General features: G+C 37.4%; 1 protein-coding gene across 4 annotated transcripts in view; it reads left to right on the top strand.

Moving 5' to 3' along the window:
* Positions 1-5616: 5616 nt before the first annotated feature.
* The window catches only part of Map3k19 (mitogen-activated protein kinase kinase kinase 19), a 78061-nt gene continuing 63583 nt past the window's right edge, over positions 5617-20094 (top strand). For 3 of the 4 annotated variants that reach the window (XM_063258984.1, XM_063258985.1, XM_063258983.1), the window contains exon 1: positions 14787-14808. In XM_063258984.1, coding sequence (XP_063115054.1) covers positions 14787-14808 — 22 coding nt within the window. Of the gene's footprint in view, positions 5799-9965; positions 10155-12147; positions 12303-14692; positions 14809-20094 lie in introns of those variants that run through there. The other variant, XM_003478727.3, reaches the window with a different exon arrangement.

The raw sequence follows: 20094 nt of genomic DNA, 5'->3' as shown, positions 1-20094 counted from the left end.
TCCAGCTTAAAGACATATTAAGCTTGTATATAAATCAAGACTATAACATGTTGCATACATCTTTAGAAAAGAGACCTTTGCATTCTGAGTAAGTAGCAGGACAAAGCCTAGCAACACACAAATGTCAGCTGACCTTATGTTTTGGAATACTTCAAGTCTGCTTTCTTATGAGTATGTTTTGTAGTTCACAATCTCTTTCACTATGTTTATTTCCACTATGAGTCACACAAAAATGCAGTCATTTACTGAAGCTCTTGCTTTAGAATACCACAAGCCTGTAGGACAAGACTTGTGTTCTAATCTAAGAACTTCAGTTGTTGGTTCTTTCTCAAGTATGGCTCAAAAATCCATCCATATCGGGGACAATCTATTTGACTCTCACTCTATGACCTACCTTCAGATTTTTTTTTTTTTTTGGTCTTTTTTTTCATTTTTATCAATACCAGGGATTGAACTCACAACTGCCGGCTTGCAAGGCAGGCGCTTATGCCGCTGAGCTAAACCCCCAGCCCCCTACCTTCAGATTTAAAAAAGAACCCTTCTGAGATATTGCAGGGATGACAAAGGTATGGCTTTCCTGGAGAAAATCTCAGTGAGTAAATGTGATGGTGGCAATAGTGTCAACCGTGGAAGTGTACAGAGATCCACCTTTTTAAAACACTCAGCAACTTCAAAGGGTGTACAACAATTATTGTCCTACTGCATGAAACAGTTCTGCTTTCAGTTCTCCAAGCTAGACACTCAGTGGATGGTTGCCTGGGTGACAGCCTGTAAACTAAGCTGTTTCCTTGCAGCTAACTGAAGGGTTTGTATACGCGGAACTAGTTTTAATTAAACAAAACAGAACAAAACAAAAAACCACACAAACTTGGGATTGTGCAACATTGGAAAATAATCAAAGAAAAATCTAAATCTATGCTGCTTTTGAATGGATCCCTAATTGGAAGTATGAGTTTGAAAGCTGGCCCAGAAATCAAGGCCACAATGAATTAAGATGATGTTGGCTGCTGTTTGGCTTGAGGCTCAACTGTATACCAATTCCCTCAGTAAAACTCACCATAGGTAAGCCCAATCTCCACTTTTCAACTTGTTTTAGATAGTATAATATGTTGCAGCTTTTTTGTTCTCCCCAAAGGAAATCTTGGAGAACATCAGGTAAATTAATGTAGGAAACTGTGTCCTTCTCTCAAATAGTTATATTCTTAGAATGTTGTAATAAGCTGTTTTTGACTTTTAAAATATTGTAGTAATCCCTTCTAAGACTTTATGCAAAATACCTCTAGATCATAAGCTAACCTAGTGTATACAAAAAAGCATATAAAAGCACTTGCTTCTGTTGAATTATATACAGGAAAATCATCTAAATATTTGTTAACTTCACATGATATAAATCTTGCAGGCACTCAGTATTATATACTTGTGAACTGGAAACATTTATTAACATAAAATTAAATTCTTTTTACTTTAATCCTTTATTACATCAGATTCCAAAGCAAATGTACAACATAGTAAAGAGTTTTGGCTTTACAAGTAGACCATATATGAAATCAAAGGTTAAAAAAAGACTAGTTTTTAATAGAGCTCTGTGAAATGAAACATTTAAAAATCATTGCTTACAATAATTCTAAATGGAAAATTAAGAGATTGCTAAAGAAACTTTAGACTAGAAATTCACAGATTGGAGGTCAGAAGAAGAAATACAGCTCACTAGTGAAAAATGACATAGGACTGTCCACGTTAGTTGAAAGAGTGACTTGTATTTGGGGATATTGTTGTGTTCATTAAATATGTATTTTTTTCCAGCTACTGTTAAGTGTGTGAGTCAGAAGATGACCAAATAATGGTCATATGGCTAATGACTTGATTTGATACCATTGGGACTGCAGTTTTGTTAAGTCAAAATTTCCATTTTTTATAATAGTTGATAGAAACGGCTTGTGAAATGCTCTCTACTAAAGGTTACACGAAAGAGTAATAATAAACCCCACCACACACATTGCTAGGTAATGACCTTGAAAAAAGTATCTTTGAGGTTTTATGAATAAACTGATATTACTATTACTTGTCTTGTTACTTGAAGATTTGATATTTAGCTTTACTGTGGGAAAAATTTTAATTATCCTTTGTTTATGAAATTGTTTATTTTATCTGAAATAATACTGCCAACACTGTTGGTCTTTCCAAAATATCTGTGTAGATGAACCTAAGTTACAAAGCAATTTTCTGGGACGGACAGGTGTACTGGTGTGAAATTTTTCTGTGGCCTGATTTTGAGGATGTCATCTACTTTTTCCATCCTTCAGTAAAGTTCCAAGTATACATCATGTATTAAATGCTATTGATTTGTATGGTGATTAAGAGATAACAATCAACCGAAAGTCTGCTTAGAAGAGATTTAAGAAAACAGGCACGGCTGGTGGGAGTGTAAAGTGATAAAGCAGTTTTAGGGAATGATCTGGCAGTATTTAGTGAAATTGGATGTCCTTAACCTTGGTTAACTCAAAATGAGTAACAGGTGGTAGTGATGAATGTCATTAGAAAATAAAGAGAACTGCAAGAAAGATTATGTGTTGAACTGCAATCACTAGGTCACTGTTTCCAGGAGTTGCTGGATAACAGGACTCACCTGAGTGTTTGATGAACGGAAGAAAGGAGCCTCAATGGCAGTGGTGGTCACAGCAGTCTGTAGTGGTGCATGCCCGAGTCCCAGACTCTCAGGCTGCAGAGGCAAGGCTGACCTGAGCAAGTGTGACCCATTTCAAAGTGAAAATTAAAAAGTGTTGAGAATGCAGCTTAGTTATAGAGTTGGTTAGCATCCACAAGGCTCTGAGTTTGATCCCTATCCCTGGGAAGAAAAACAAAATCACTGGTTGCCAGAGGTCAGCAGAAGAAGAAAAGAAAAAGCAGAGAACAAAGGGTTTTAGGCTACAATAAAGCTATTTTCTATGATACTATTATAAGGGATGCATGAGCACATGACATTATGCATTCGTCCAAACTCTTAGAATGTACAACGCCAAGAGTGAGCCCTAGTGTAAAGTATGGATTTGGGGTGATAATACTGTTTTTAGGTTCTTCAGTTAACAAATGTAGCATTCTGATGCAGGTTGTTGACAGTGGAGAGAACCATGGAAGTGTGGATCAAAGAGGAGGATGTACACTGTATTCTTGTTCAGTTTTGTGTTAACCTAAAATTGTTCAAGGAATAAAGCCTATTTTAAATACATATTAAAAATTTAAAGTAGTTGTTTCTTTTTAAATGAGCCTCTCTAGCCTCAATACAGACTCACTTTAAAGGAACCTAGGAATCTTTATAACAAGGAGACAAATAATTTACAGGAGCAGCTTAGGAAATTGTGCTGAGCTAAGGCCATCATTTCTTTAAAAACCAAGAGAGATACACACCCTGTTTACACACTGGCTTACTGCTGCCCTCATCTTCTGCCGTTCTGGAAATGGAATAACCCCACCTTCCTCTCACTGCATTAGACCCTGCCTACTGCCAGTCCCCAGCCTCTTGGATTTGTCCTTCGTTTTCTAAGGCCAGTCTGTCACAAATCTTTTGCTTTTGCTTTTTTGTTTCTGCCATAATAATCTTCCTAAAGCATCAAGGTTTCTAAAGGCACTGCTAATTCTCCATGGTCTTCCCAGCCAGTTAAGAATGTAGTATAAGCATTCATCTGAGTCTTCTCTCCCTTCCGTGGCCCTAGGTCTAGATGGTTCATGACTGGAGTTCCTTCCCCAGGCAGAACTGCTCTTTCTCCTTCACTTTGAACCTCAGATACTACTGATACTTTCTTTCCAGGCAGTGTTCCAGCCCACACTGTCATCCTATTTCTCTAACATCTGTTGCTTACAATGATAAGCTGGTATTTTGGGGTTTTTATTTTTGTTTTAAAATTCCTCCGTTTACTTATTTAATTTGAGACAGGGTCTCATTATGTAGTTCAGGCTGGCTTTGAACTCACTATGTAGCCAAGGCTGACCTTGACTTATAACAATCCTCCTGCCTCAGACTCCCCAGTGCCAGGATTACATGCACCACCATACCTTGCCAATCTTGTATTTTGTTTCTTCTATTTTGACTTAACTAATTTATTTTCCTTATAACAGGTCAATAAAAGATCCTGAAGGGCACCTAGATCTTCCTAATGAATGAATGAATTCAATAGAATTATTATTTCTGGAGTAAGGCACATTTAGTATATATAGTATTATATACTATATATATTTTTTTTAAGAAAAAAGGCTGTATTTAGTTCAGCCTATGAAAGGAATTCGTATGTTCAGAACATTGAAGATCAACTTTAAGCTTTTTCTTATTTTCTTAGCTTTTCTTCACAAAGTTGTGCAATGAAATGAGACCCTTATTCTTTTTTTTCCAGCCACATACCAGATCATAGCAAGTAAACCATCCTTTCCATGAAGAGCATGTACCCACATTCACTGACTATGGTGTCAGAAGCAAAAGCTAGAGTGTGGTTTCTAACAAAGAATTTGTATTGTTTCTAACAGCAAGGCATGTCATGGGAAGAGTATAGTTTTGGGGAATTGTAATTGCGATCAAAGAAGTATTTCTACACTTTGAGAAACTGAGATGGGATGTTTAGAACTTTCCTGGAAAAAATAAAATAGTGGCTACTATGCTCTCAGTGCTAGAATTATGGAATCTACAAAAAGAGTAAGGCATGTAATGATCCCTGCTATTAAGGAATTTATGGTATAATTGGGAAGATAGGAATCCCATAAGGAAAATAATTATAAAGTGGTAAATATACCACACTAAAAAAGTAAAATCTATGGGGCATCACTGTGCACACCTGTAATCCCAGCACTTGAGAGGGCGAGGCAGGAGGATTACTGTGAGTTTGAGGCCAGCCTGGGTTACATGGTGAGTTCAAGGTCAGTCTGATCTACATAGTAAGACCCTGCTTAAAAAAACAAAACCAAAAAACTCTAACAAGAATTTTCCCTTACTGAATGTATGGATGCTTTGTAGGTAGTACTTCAACCTTGCCAAACTTTGAAGAGGGGACTGTTATTTCTGGTTTTGAGATGAGGAATTGAAGCTCAGAAGAGATGAGCAACATTCCTGATGTTATGCAGTCAGTACTCGGGAGAATTTGAATCAAGATTCTATCAGACTAGACAGCCTGTGCTCTTTCCATTCTGGTGTTGGTTTATTCTTTCCTCTCCTGTACCATGGCAGGTCTTCCAAAGTAATGATAAAGTTACTGTTGTTACAAATTTAAAACATGTACAGAGAACCAAACCTGTTGGAAATACGGGATTTTTTTTCGTGCCTAAATCTTATAATCTAAACAACTACTTTTAAGATAACAATATGCAATATATTAGTGTTAATTTCTTATTATTTGAAATAATAATTTCAATTATTATATTATTTTGAAATTCTGTATTGCTTTTATCCTTTTTTGTTTTTAAAATTAGAAAATAAAAAGATAACATGAAAAATGAAAAGAAAGCATTACAATATTTTTACATCTAAAAAATAAAACGTGTTGATGAAGGCAGAATACATCTGAACCACCTACTGTTTTACTGGCTCTCATATAATTAAATAGTTTCTTTTCTTTTGAAGGCAATTGTATGGGACTAGAAAGATGGATAAAAATAAACTGATTCATGATTTCCTGGAGGTTGTTTCAAGAGGTGATGTGGAGCTCATCTGTGATCACATTACTGAAGTCCATTCCGTCCTTGGGAACCTTGACTTTCAGCATCCCCAAAGTGGGAATACACCTCTCATTACTGCAGCAGAAGAAAACCTAACAGAGGTACAGGGGAAGAAAAATGATTTGGGTGTGTGTGTGTCTATGCCAATAAGCAAGGGATATTTGCATTTGGCTTTCAGATTTATATTCGGAGGTGTCTTGTCTTCAACCAGATGAACTTTCAGTGTTTTCAATCCACCCAAAGCCCTATGTCAGGTGAAAATCTCATTACACATTACTAACACTGTCTATTTCAGTATTAAGGACATGGCCAGAGCCATATCACTTTCTGGCTGGAGTTGTGGGGTTTGCAGTCTTTGTTTAACACAAGCTTGATTTGGCTTCTTTCTTGTTTAGAGGGAGCCTACTTTAGTTCAGGTCATTTGCTGCCCTGTTATCATGACATCTTTCAAATTTTCACCCATTTTTTTCACTTGGAAAGTTTTATAGGGCAGTGAGGCCAATGACAAGAATTTATCTAGATTTCTTTGATTCAGTTTCTCACTCTCCAGGGTGTCCCTTACTGAATATTGCACACCTAATGTAAACTAGGAAGAGTGCACTGATCAATCTGTGGTTCTTATGAGAGTTAGTCTGTTTCAGAGAAACTGAACCAAAAAGGTCCAAAGTTTCCTTAGGACAGCGAAAATCCAACACACACACACACACACACACACACACACATCCTGCCACCTACCCTCATCATTGAATGGACCTAAGGTTGTCATTAGGAAGCGCTGAGCTGTGACAATAGCTCTTTCCACTCTTTCTTGATAAGCACTATGCACACCATCACTTCTCCTAAGTGAACCAATAAAATTCATGGTTTCTGCCCATGTTAGTGGTGACTTTTCTCTCTTTCATTCCTTTTTCTTTTTTACCCATCAGTGAAGATGCACAGTTCTGTGACTCTTGCCTGAAAGACAACAGAATCTTTTCCCACCCTGGGTGGTTGATATTATTTGTTACCATGGTATGGATCTGAGGCAAGCTGTCAGATTGGTTAGGAACATAATTCCCACAGGAAAGTTAGCAAAACAGAACACTGAGTAAGTCTTTGAACTTATTTCCTGATGCTCAATTTGCATCCACTTCCCAGTCCCACCTCATTAACAGTTAATAAAGTAGAAGATTGTTTCTTGCCAAACTGACCTCCTGTTTGGTTAATATATTTGCTGCTGTTTTCCCATGAACTTTCTTTAAATACCATTAATTTAAAAATTAAAAAATAAACACCATTAATTAAGCCATGAAATCTACATTCTCATTCCTGTCTCTCTTATTATCTCATTTTTTTTTGGGTAAAAATTATCAACCATGAAACATCTGAGACTTTTTCTTACTTGCAAGCTAACAAGTGAGAATGTCACAGGTTCGTAGACTCCTGAATCAAAGGAAAATAATAGTTTACTACCTTTATTTCTAGTAAGAGGAAGAGTATCAGAATTTCTTTCAGTTTTCCATGCCTGGGCTTGCTCGGGGCAATCTGAAGAGGGCCAGGAGTATGGAGAGTTTATACAAGAGGAACCACAAGCCCAAGGAACCCTAACCTTTTACAATGGACATGTCTTCCCACTGCTCCAGAGGGAGACATTATCTTTGTTTTCTAAGGCTGTTCACTATATAAACATCTTTGAAAATAGTGTAGTACAAAGGTAGTGGATGCCTCTTCTCTGCTCATAGGACTGTAGTGAGCTGTGGAGGATGTCTTCCAACAGCCTCTCTACAGAATGACCTACTGATTTATCCTCATTGTTTCTGTTTCCTCACCTCTGGGAGTTACTGTAGTTTGGCATCCGTCTCTACTACTTTATTGAAACTGCTTTTGCCAATACCATCTACAATGTCGTTGGTCACTTTCACCTCTTAGTAGCACTTGACACCAATTTTTTCCCCCATTTGTGTCTCTTCTAGTTTTCCTCTCTCCTCTGTGGTAATTTCTACCCAGTCTCCCTTATAGATTCTTCTCTCAAATACTTAAGTCCCTTGATAATGAGGAGATGACTCACAGTTTGGTATCAGAAGCCCACATCTTTTACCTGAATTCCTGATTCTGTCATATCTTGGGCTTCCAACTGAATATCTCAACTTCTTTAGACCAGAGGGCTCAAATAGAGCCTGTCCCAAATTGTTTTCTTCACCTTCCTTCCCCAGCTTAATCCTTTTAAGAAACAACTTCATCAGCGTTACCTATCTTTTTTTTGTTGTTGTTGTTGTTTTTATTGGTACCAGGGATCGAACTCACGACTGCCTGCTTGCAAGGCAGGCGCTTATGCTGCTGAGCTAAATCCCCAGCCCCCGCGTTACCTATCTTATTAAATAGCATCACCATCTTTTCTCTTAATCCATTCATCTACTCACTGATAAAATTTTTATTTGTATACTAACATGTCTTGCAAATAAACTGGCCAATAAAATAAAGCAAAACAAAGAAATCAGAGGCATTTAAATAAATTGCAAGTTGTTGTCAGTGGTTTGAATTAACAGAGCAGCTATTTTCATGGGGTGATCAGGAAAGTTTTTACTGATGTGGCTTATTATATTCACTTATTCATTCATTCTACAGGCTAATGAGTTTCATTTTGACATATTTGTACATGTGGTTACATTTATGCTAAGACATAAATCATGATAAAGGATGACATTTGAAGAGCTATTGGAACAGAAAAATAAGAACAAAGGTTGTTGTTTGAATAAAAGTCCCTGTGAGAAACAAAAAGGTACTAGGGCTTACAGGGGAGGATAGATTGGCATGAGATGAGACAAGAAAGACAGGCAGGGACCAGACTATACAGAGGCATGAGGGCATGCAAAGTCATTTTTAAAAATGGCTTTATTCGAGCTACAATTCAAAACTATACAATTTATCCACTTTAAAATATATAATTTAATGAATTTAGTATATTCATATGAATATACTATCCTTACTACAATAAATTTTAGAACATTTTCATCATCTTAGGAGCTCTATCCCCACATTAAAAAAATTCCCAATATCCTTTAAATATCCCTCCCTATCATTTCTCCCAAATCTCCACCACATCCCTAAGCAGTCAGTAACCTAATTTCTGTCTCTGTAACTTTTTCTGTTTTGCACTTACATATAAATGGAATTGACAATACGTGATCTTTTGTGATTGACTTTCTTTCACTTAACATAATGTTTACAAGGTTTGTCCATGTTGTAGCATGTATCAGTGCTTCATTCCATTGTTTTATTCAGTAATATTCTACTTTATGGAATCATCTAGTAATGGTAATTATCCAGTCATCCACTGATGATAATTTGGATTGCTTTCACCTCCTGATTACTGTGAATTACTACAAATAGTGTTACTGTAAACATTAGTGTACTAAACATTCAACCTAGGTGCAGAAATCCTGCATTACATAGACACTTTATATTTAATCATTTGAGGAATTGCTAGAACGTATTTCAAAGTGGCCACACCATTTACATTTTCATCCACAGAAACAGTTATATAAAGATTCCAACACTTAGTGTTGTCTGAATTTTTTATTCTAGCCTTTCCGGTGAGTTTCATGTAAAGGCATTTGGAAATGGAGAGACAGTTTCAGGCAAGGGCATGATGTTCTAGCCCGCAATAACAGCAGAGAAGGTAGATAAAAGTAGAGAGAAACCTGAGCTTGATTTCTGGCTTATAATTAGTTCTAGTATAAGATTGAAATTCACATCCTGTCAGCTTGGCCTCTTAAATCTTCCTTGATTATGCTCACAGACTCTCCGTTTCCAATTTCATTTCCCTTATTCCACTGTCATCTTCCCATGGGCTAACCCATGGTCTCTCCACTGTTTCCCTCTTTCCCACATCAATCTCTTCTGCTGTCAGAATGATTTGCTAAGACACTAATGTGAGCACATTATTTCTCTGATTAAATTCTTTCATTGGCTCTCTAAACACACAGACCTAACTCCTCATAGGGGTTTGTAAGGCCTTCTAGGATTTAGGTATTGCTGATTTCACTCATATCTCCTCCCCTCCCTTCCTTCCTTCCTTTCTTCTTTTCTTCCTTCCAAGGGCATCACACATGCTAGACAGGTTCTCTGCTACTGAGCTATATTCTAGTTTACAACCTTCCATTTAATTCTTTTCTCATTCTCCTTTCCTATGTCATCAGTCAGACCCACATTTAAATCTGTTTTCTAGCCAGCACTGAAGGTATAGTTGGTACTCAAAAATATTAAATTAAAATGCTATTGTTTTGCAGGTTGTTAGATTTCTTCTGGAAAAGGGAGCAGATATCACCCTTTGCAATTACAGCAATCAAACTGCCATCCATGTAGCTAACTGTGATATTCAAAGACAACTCTTGGCAGTAAAAGGAACCAAGGCTCCTCAAATACAACTTCTACAAAGTTCATGGCAAGGTGATCTTGAACAACTTCAACACTTACTGGTTAGTTAAAGTGATATTTACTTTGGCCTTTGGGTAATTGGGCAGGTAATAAGAAGTACAAAGATTACACATGTGTCTTTCATTTTAAAAAGTTATTTTTAAATGCAACCCCAGAAAGTTTTAGAAGGAAATCTGAGAAAAAAACAGGATCAAAGAGGATCCTGGAGTGGAAAGTAAATGACAAAGAATATGCCAGCAGCTATTTTCCACTTTCCTCCAGTTGAATACTAGAAGTCAGACAGTACCCTTGGGAAATGATGTGCCTCAGAAACCTCCAGAGGACTACTATCAACTTGCTCAGAGAAGTTCCCTTGACATCAGTGCCATTTGTACGGTTGCTGTTTAGATCCCCTTGGACCAATTGGAGTTATTATCTTCACCCTGAAAAGGGAATCAGAGAACCTATGCCTTGCATAATATTTAGCTGTGACTAACAGATTTAAGAGTATTGATCCTCTTATTTAGATTTTCTATATCCCCAAATCACCTTGCCAAATCATATGCATAACCAAGGACACTAATTATTGGTGACTAGCATTTGCCCACTCTTGGCATTTACCTCCAAAGAGTCTGCCAGACCCACGTGACCTTCCAACTGAAAGAAAATCAATTGTTGCTAGGAGACAGTGTCTTCTAATCCCTTACGGTAAAGTCACAAATAGAGAGAGGAAAAGTGAAAGATATTCTAGTCACGTAAACAGTTTCAAGGATAGATACAACAAATCCAAAGGACACTTTACATCCTTTTGCTATACTAAATGATAATCTAAAATTGCCGTAATTATGAACTGAGGGTTAGAAACTTTTCTTAAAGACAATATATTTTGTTTTAATAGTATGTATGACAGTTGTAATTGCAATCCAATGTCTGTTTTCCAAACTGCATTCTTTACCACTGAAGATTAGCAACCAAGCTCTAAGAAACTAGTGCCTGTATCACAGCCTAATCCATAGATATGTACTAAATTAGTGTGCCACTAGCAAGACTGTTCTCAACTCAAAACTTTCATGTTGTTTCTAACTAATAATAAACATCAATATAAAACGCAGTTTCTTCTCAGAGGCTGAAAAAATTGACTAATTAATTCCCACAGCACTCTGCTGAAGTAATGTCATTATCTCTGTTTCGTCCCTAAAGAAGCTGAGGTAAAGACACTGACTACACTGATGCGGCACACAATGAATTAGAGATGGAAATTAATGCTACTTCGGTCTATAAAATGAGTAACTTGGATATTTTGGCCTTTTAGTAGTTTTCCAGTTCTGAATTATTCAAATTAAATTTTGCTTTCATTAAAGCAACTAATGACATCTTCTTTTATTTGAGTACATAAATACTGTTACATAAACTGCCTTAATATTGTAAGGCATTCATTCAACAAATGCTTATTGAGCCTTGATTATGTGTCAGACACCCTGCTGAATGCTTTTACATTGTATCTCTTATAATCAGAATAAATCTGCAAGGAACACACTGTCATTCTAACTGCACAGCTGAGGATTCTGAGGGTCAAAAGTATAGTAGTCAAAAATAAAAATTTCGAAAATAAAAATACAGATACACCATTGAATTTGAATTTCATATAAATAACAAATACTCTTTAGGTGTAAATATGACCCAAATAAAAATCATTCATCATTTAACTGGGTGTCTGTTATTCAACAGGATAATTTTATCAGTCATTTAAGGAAGGTGTTCCTGATATAACCTATTCAGGAATGTTAAATAACCAGCTTATAGAACAAAGGCCATGATCTAGAGCTGTCTGTTTTCCACTCCCTCTGAGGGTAGATACTGAGAAAAAATGTATTAAAGTTAAGGCTAAAGTGTAGTTCAGCAGCAGTGCTTATGTTTATAAGTAAAGACTTGAGTTCAATCCCCAGCAAAATAAAAGTTAATATGAGAAGTTGGCTAAGCAGTGAAACTTCAAAGATTTGTATAAATAGGCCTATTTATAAAGCACAACACAAATAAAATTTCATATTTTTAAAGGCATCTGAAAAGTTTCTGGATGTAAATTTTCCAAACCAACATGGCTTAACCCCTCTGATGCTGGCTGTGAGAGATGTAGACCTGTTTGAAAGTCTTGATATGTTAACAGTCTACAGGCCTGTGGAAGTCCTGTCTGAACTCCTTAGGCATCAAGCGTGAGTACAAGTAGTCATTTGATACCTGCTGAAAGTCATCTATTTCAATTACTCACAGAAATCACATAGAAACCTGGACATAGGAGGTTTTTTTTTTTTTTTTTTTTTTTGGTACTGGGAATTGAACTCAGGACTTTGTGCTTGCCAGGCAGGCACAGTGCCACTGAGCTATATTCCCAACCACAGAGAATTTTTAAAACCACATATATTAAATACATGTGCATCATCATGAAAGTAACTTCACAACTGTAAAGGGATTTATAGATGTTAAAATTGGTTATTATTTCTAATATATTTGTTTTATTTGTTCAAATAATTACTGGGAATGTCAAAAAATTCTTGAATATGCAGCTGTTTACCTCCACAATGTTACTAATTATTTTGAATAACACTGTTAGTCTATCAAAAGCAATTTATACTGGTGATTTCCATTTATCTGAAAATGATTATCTACCAAATGTTTTTTAGGAGCTTATTGATAAAATTTTTTAAAAACTAAGGTTAAGTTCAGTTTCCCATTAGTGTTACCTAGATGTCTTATCATTACACATAAAAACAGATGCCCAGATCTTTCTCAGTGTTTATATAAATGGTGTTTTGAAGTAGAGAGGAGAGAGAGAGAGAGAGAGACAGAGAGAGAGAGAGACAGAGAGAGAGAGACAGAGAGAGACAGAGAGGAGAAGCTTTAAGAGGAAAAGTGTGGTCAAAGACATGCAATACTAGAAAAGTATCAGAATTATGGAATGAAAATACAGTTTTGAAGCTGTCTCAGACTTTAGTGTTAAGAAACTGCTGAAATGGTTGTAAACGGAGATTGCTAAATAGACCCCCCATCCCATCCATACTCAGATGATATTCCTGAGGTATAAACTATAGTCCAAAATACAAGATATCAAAGGCAGATGGACAAACTGAAGTCCCAAACTGAGTAGCTCACTTAAATCTACATATCAAAGTAGAGCAGCCCCAGTTCTTGATCCTATATTATTTCTTTTGAATTATAATTTTTTTCTTCACAACACTGAGGATTCAACCAGGGTCTTTGCACTGAACCTCTTTCCTATCCCTTTACTTTTTATTTTGAGACAAGATTTCTTTAAGTCACTAGCTGCCCAGGCTGAATTTGAACTCACAGTCCTCCTGTCTCAATCAATCAGAATGTTGAGATTGCAGGCCTGTGCTATCATTTTCCTGCTTGAATTAACACAGAGGCCACAAGAAAATACTGTTGTAGCCCACAGCAACAAAGAGACTCATATTGGAAGTGTTGTCAAAGCCTAAGACAAGAAGATGGTGAATTGCAAGCCAGACTGTGCTACATAGAAAGTTCAAAGGCAGCCTGGACTATGTAGCAAGACTTGTCTCAAAAACAAAAAGAAAAAAATTAATGTATGGCGAGGGTGGTTGTATGGATTGGAAGGATTTAGATCAACTTAGTTTCTTGTCCTAAAACGTAACAAAGACAATTACTTCCCTCACTATAATCTATTGAATAGGATTCTCATTATTTATGCTTTGGATCTGTCCGAGCCAATATAAAGAACTGGGATTCAATACAACATAAAGATGTTTGTGTCACTGGAAAAAGCCCTATGATTAGCCAGTTGGGCTTAACAACTCCAGGGCAAGGGAAAGAGGAAAGAAATGATCATGTGAAAAGGGACATTTTTTTTTTTTTGGTTTTTTTTTTTTGTCTTTTTCCTTTTTTATCGGTACCAGGGATTGAACTCACGACTGCCTGCTTGCAAGGCAGGTGCTTATGCCGCTGAGCTAAATCCCCAGCCCCTAAAAGGGACATTTAATGGCGAGACGACATTACTCAGTTGAGAGCTTGTGAAAAAAAGCACAATCAGCTTTGTTTTTATTTTCTTTTGTTGTGCTGGGGATGGAACCCAGGATCTCAGGCATGCTGCGCAAGTGCTCTACCATTGAAGTCCACCTCAAAGTGAGAATCTATGACACTGCACCATTTTGAATCACGAAAGAGCTAGATATTTAAGTCAGCAATTAACTAAATCATTGGAAACTTTTAAAAAAATCAAGCCAGCTACTGGGGTGATAAAACAGTAGTTTAAGATGTTTTTATCATGATTTATGCATCACTAAATTATGAAAATTTTGGTTCTGCATTTGAAATAGTCTGCAAATCTTACAATGTTTTTAGGATATTGGCAGAAATAAGATACAGAAAATGCTTCTTATTTAAATTTTTGAAAATTTTCATCCTCTGTCTTGTACATTTTGAGTTTTTCCACCCATCTTATGCATTTTGAAATCACTATTGTCATAAGATTATTTATTTGGTATCAGTGGTTTTTCCTTCAAAGTTGACTTCTTTTTTTTCAACATATTTAAAATAAATAATCTTCAGCATTAACTCTTTTTCCTAGAGATCCTAAACTCTGTGATTTCAGTGGAAAATCAACAATATATTATGTGTCACAAATAAAGAGTGGGAGGAAACAGCAGTTATTGGATATCTTGATGAATTCTATACCAAAACCAGGTAAATATTTCATTTCCACATGTACAATTTCCCAACTATAAAAGGCATTTTGTCTTTTTATATTCGCTTGATGGATCTATGTTAAAGAAAGTGAGCAGGCAACTACTCACTGATCAGTGACTGTACCAGGTCCATGACTATGTGCTCTGGGGTGCAAATGTTTCAAACTCTTGAGAGTGAACAGAAAGGCAGAGAGTGAAGATGTCTGGGGCACTGATGTGAGGATCATGGCGACACTGATGCATCCACCCACGAGTTCAGAGTTAAATGTGCTGTTAGGATGTGGGACCTGGTTGGAGGTGGCTCACTGGCCTCAAGACCTGGAAGGGTGTATCTGTCTCCCAGCTCTCAAATCCTCTGCTTCCTGACTGCCATGGAAGGAGCACTGATCCTCCACTCAGACCCTTTTCCTCATGTGTTTCTGCCTTGGAGCCTGTCAGCCACGGACTGGACCCTGAGCTAAGGTAAATCTGTCCTTCAAGTTGTGGGTGTCTATATTGTGTCTCAGTGACACTTACCAAGAGTCAACTTTTGGCTCAATATAAATCAAATCAGCTCATACCTAACAGTGTAGCCCACTGCAGCAACACTGTGGAGTACTGGGACATGAGAAAGTTTTTCACCACTGAAACCATCAACAGGGGCCTCACCTGTTGTCAACCAAGAGGGTTGTTCAGGGTTAAGAAGTCCTCTTCTTTTGAGGTCCATGGACAGAAGAAGAACATCTGTCTTTCACTTTTCCTAAGGATGACCCCTCATGCAGGCATATCTCTAATTCAGAAGAGAGAGAGCTTTCTTTGGCCTTTAAAGGGAAGAAGATCTCTGGTGTTCCTCAAGACTAGATAAGACATGGAAAGGTCTGACATAGGTGGGGATAAAAGACTGACAAACATAGAACAAGGTACAACGAAAAGCATACTTCTGCAACCTGTGACTTTTTGAAAGCTGCTTGATTTTAGGGTTTGATTTGACTTTTCATTTGAAGATTCTGGGACAGGGGAGAAGGCTATATCTAAGCCTATGGGAGAGGTGAGACTCAATCTGATTCGTGAAATGAGGAATGGATTTGATTTTGTGGAGGAGAGGTACTATGCTGTGAATAAGTATGACCTATCCCAGGGCAAACACTGAATTCAAAATGCATGTCATGGGGGAAAAAAAGAAACCAAAGATTGGATATGTAAAGAAATTGGATCTAAGCTGCAGAACAATTTTTAAAAGGTAAAATAGCATCACTAAAGAATTGTAAGCTGGAGGTGATGAAAGCCATGTTTTATAAGAAAAGTAACTCATTTGTTATTATAAATAATGAATTTGAAAGAGAAAAACAGCTACCTCTATTTTAAAAACTAGAAAGTGCTCAAAAGTGTGGCAATAAGAACTAGAAAAAGAGTTTTTGGATGGGGCATGGTGGTGGGCCTGAGAGGTGCTGGCTAGGGTGATTGCAAACAGTAATGTAAATGAAGGAGTTCAGAATGTAAAGATATAAAGGTAACAGAGGAGACACAGAAAAGTTGAGAGAGTTAAGTTAAAGCTGATTTGAAAGTTTCTACTCCAGCAAGTGCGAAGATGGAAATGCAACCAACAAAATGGAGAGCACTACAGGATTGATAAAACTGCAGACTGAGAAACTTGCAGATGGATGAACCAAGGAAGTACACCCGGTGAGAGAGTGGGGTCCATGCCTGGATTCAGGACTGAAAGTGGGAAGAAGAAAATCAGGAAAGAGTTACAAGAAGAAAGGGATGGGAAACAATGTCAGATAGCACAACAGTTACAAGGCAGATATGGGAAGAAAGGTTTCAGCGAGAGAGTAGAGGCACAAGATGGATTGCAAAGAATAAAGAGAGAGGGAAATATGGTAAAGAAATTGATAGTCTCAGCATAGGTCATTTGTCCAACTTTGTTTCCATTACAAACTAAATGGAAAGGGCTCTTTTCATTGAAAGATCCCATGCTTTTTCTACCCACTTTATTTTATTTTATTTATTTTTTGGTACTGGAATTGAACTCAGGACCTCATGCTTGCTAGTCAGGTGCTGTGCCACTGAGCTATATCCCCAGCTTAATTTTATTTCTGATACAGGGTCTCACTAAATTGTCCAGGCTGGTCTTGAACTCATGATCCTCCTGCCTCAGCATCCTCCATAATGAGATTATAGCCATGTGCTAGCACACTCTGCCTGTTCCATGCTTTCCTGAACAAGTCAGGATGGGGTGGCAGCATTATACACATGAGAATGATGTTTCTTGGAAACTAACTGGGTGCCTCAGCTTGATGCTCAGAACTCTATTTATTAGCACTTTTGCCTAAACAAACAAACAAACAAACAAACAAACAAAAAAAAACAGTTAAACCAAAGATGGTGGATAGGATAACAGCAGGCTACAGAGGCTCCCTGAGATACTCAACTTAGATTCCAAAAATAATACAGCGTGGGGAGTCTCAAACAGAGGGAGATAGATCCTCCTGACCCAGGAACAAATTAAGCTGAGAGAAACCAATTAAATATACAGTCCCAGAGCTACTATTGGAACAGCAAAAGTCTTGGTGCGTCTGCCATAGCGCTTGAACTCTCGCAGCCAAGACTTATTGAGCTACCAGAAAGCCCGCTGCCATTTCAACTCATGGGAGATGCACTCACACTGAGGATGGGAGTTGGCAAACCAAACAGAGAGCTGAGCTGGCGGGGAACCTGCATCGACCTGCAGTGAGTGACAAGAATAAAACCCTTCCATAGGAAAAGGATCTCCAACAGATGACATTCTGGGGCCGGACAGACTGGCAAGAACAAGGAGCTGCAGTGACTTCACTCAGCTGTTCCCATCTCAAGGGGGATTGGTGGGGAGCGCTTGACCTGGGTCATGCCCTGGACTGAGACCCAATAGGCTAGCCCAAACCAAGTCCCTACACCTGACAGTGCACCCTAATGCAGTGAAGCCCTCAGCAGGTTGACTGACTCGGAGGGGAGGGCCCAGCGTAGGCTGCCCCAGTCCGTATCTCTGTAGCACACTGCAGTGGGTGGGAGCACCTAGTTAGTGCACTTCAGACGAACTCTAACCAACAAAGAAAGAAATTGGGGCCTCCTATATACATCTATATGGAAGGAAAAAAATATGAGAAGAGGAAGCAAAAAGAAAGGTCCGTAGCCACCAACCCTGAGAACATTGATCCAGGAAAGGTAAAGGCAAAGGAGATTGAGGATGCCAAACATGCAATATCAGACATGGCACCAGTGGACATAAAGCAATATCTTTGGGACCTCATAGACGAGTTCAAAAGTGAAATATTTAACCAAGTAAAGCAAGATATAAATAGAATAATAAAAGAAATGCTAAGCACCTCTCAAGAAAAAACAGATGGACAGTTGGAGGAACATTAAAAAAAGAGAGAATTGTTTGATGGAGAAAATAGAGAAAACATAGAATACATGAAGCAGGTTCAAAGAGATTACCAGGAAATTAAAAACTCCATTGAAAGCTGGCAAAACTGCTTGAAAGAAACTAAGGACAGATTATCCAAACTGGAGGACAGGTTTGCAATGTGGGATCATGAAAGGAAAAATTTCTTTAAAATAACAAGGAAACAAGCAGTAACAATACAAAGGCTAGATGACAACAAGAGGATCTATAACTTAAGAATAAAGAATGTAAATGAAGAAGCAGGGGTACAAACAAAGGAATTGCAAAGGCTATTCACAGAAATAATTAAGGAAAACTTCCCAAACATAGGAAAAGGAAAAGATATTCACATGTATGAGGTATACAGAACTCCAGCCATCTACAACCAAAACAGAACTGTATCCAGGAATATAATAATCAAGATCCCAGATATCCAATATAAGAACAGAATATTAAAAGCGGTCAGAGACAAGAAACAGATTACTTACAATGGAAAGCCCATCAGAATTATGGCCCTGCAAAATTGTCTCTAGAAATTAATGGAAAAACAAGATGCTTCCAAGATAAAAAAGGAGAATTCACAACCACCAATACAACTCTACAGAGAATATACTACAGGACATTCTAAAGAGAAAGAAAAGCACCAGGATTTCAGGAACAGTGGCAGAGAGGCCCCAGTAAATGGAGCAAAAAGCGAAATGAAGACAAATAGATGACTAATGATGGGAAAAGAACACATCAGAAATGGGGTAGAGAAGGTTGGATATAATTTCTAATATAGATGGCCTAGGTACACTAAATTAAGGAAAAAAGAGAGAATTTCAGGCAGAGTGGATCAAGAGGTAGAGTCCACCGAGATGCTCTTTATAGGAAATATAATTAACCTGAAGAAGGGTATATGGACTGAAAATCAAATATGAGAAAACAGCACTCTATGTAATAGGGAACCAGAAAGTAATATGGGCAACTGGACCAGTATTTATGGATAGATAGGAAAGATAGGCTTTAATAAGTAAAGAAATACAATTAGAGATCAAGCCCAGGAGTGAGCAAGTTGGGAAACACTTAAAATAACAGGTTGCTCCCCCAATATAAAACCGAGGATGTTGGGGAGACCCAAAAATGCACAGTACACCCTGGGGGAGTGAAAGGGGAGGAATAGTCTTTAAAAAGACAGCAGAAGCTATTGTTAATAGTGTATCAGGAATTAAAACCCACATTACTCGCACCACTTTGCTTAGATAGAACTTATTCTGTCCCAGTTTGTATACACTAGATCTGAGGACACAAACTATCCCCAAAATATCAGGATATTGCACAGTAATCATCTTTAATTTCCTATTAACTTAATCTGGAGCCCTGTATAACTTATACTGGTATATCATGAATGATCTTAGTTAAATATGATTTGTTTGATTGCTGTTTGTTATTGTCAGATTTTATTCAAAATTGTTAAGGTTGATAGTATCAAGTCAGAGAGTATAGACAACTATACCGAAAATGACAATGATTCACCAAGATACCCATTCTAATTTGATTACTACCTGTATTAGTAGTTCTACACTATCTACAAAGTTGTATTTCTATTAATAGTTATGTACTGATATATTCAATTATACTTTATCTGATGATATAGCCAATTCTATTGATGATAACAAGAGACAACACAGTAACCATGGTAGAACTCCTTGTACAGCAGTTTTATGTCTTTTTAGTTTTATGTGTCTACAGGAATATGTTTTGTTCTGTCCTGCTTTGTTCTGTCTCTCCCTCTAATATAGAAAGGATAGAAATATATGTTAAGACTCATGCTTGCCTAAAAATCTATAAACAGTTTACGAGAACTGATCTTATGACACATGATGAAATGAACAAATACTTTGA

Source organism: Cavia porcellus, unplaced genomic scaffold (assembly GCF_034190915.1).
Source record: "Cavia porcellus strain 051 isolate PalLab524CR breed Dunkin Hartley unplaced genomic scaffold, mCavPor4.1 scaffold_12, whole genome shotgun sequence".
NCBI classification, from domain to species: Eukaryota; Metazoa; Chordata; class Mammalia; order Rodentia; family Caviidae; genus Cavia; species Cavia porcellus.
Note: the sequence above shows the minus strand (reverse complement) of the source record. Positions and strands in the feature narration are given on the sequence as shown.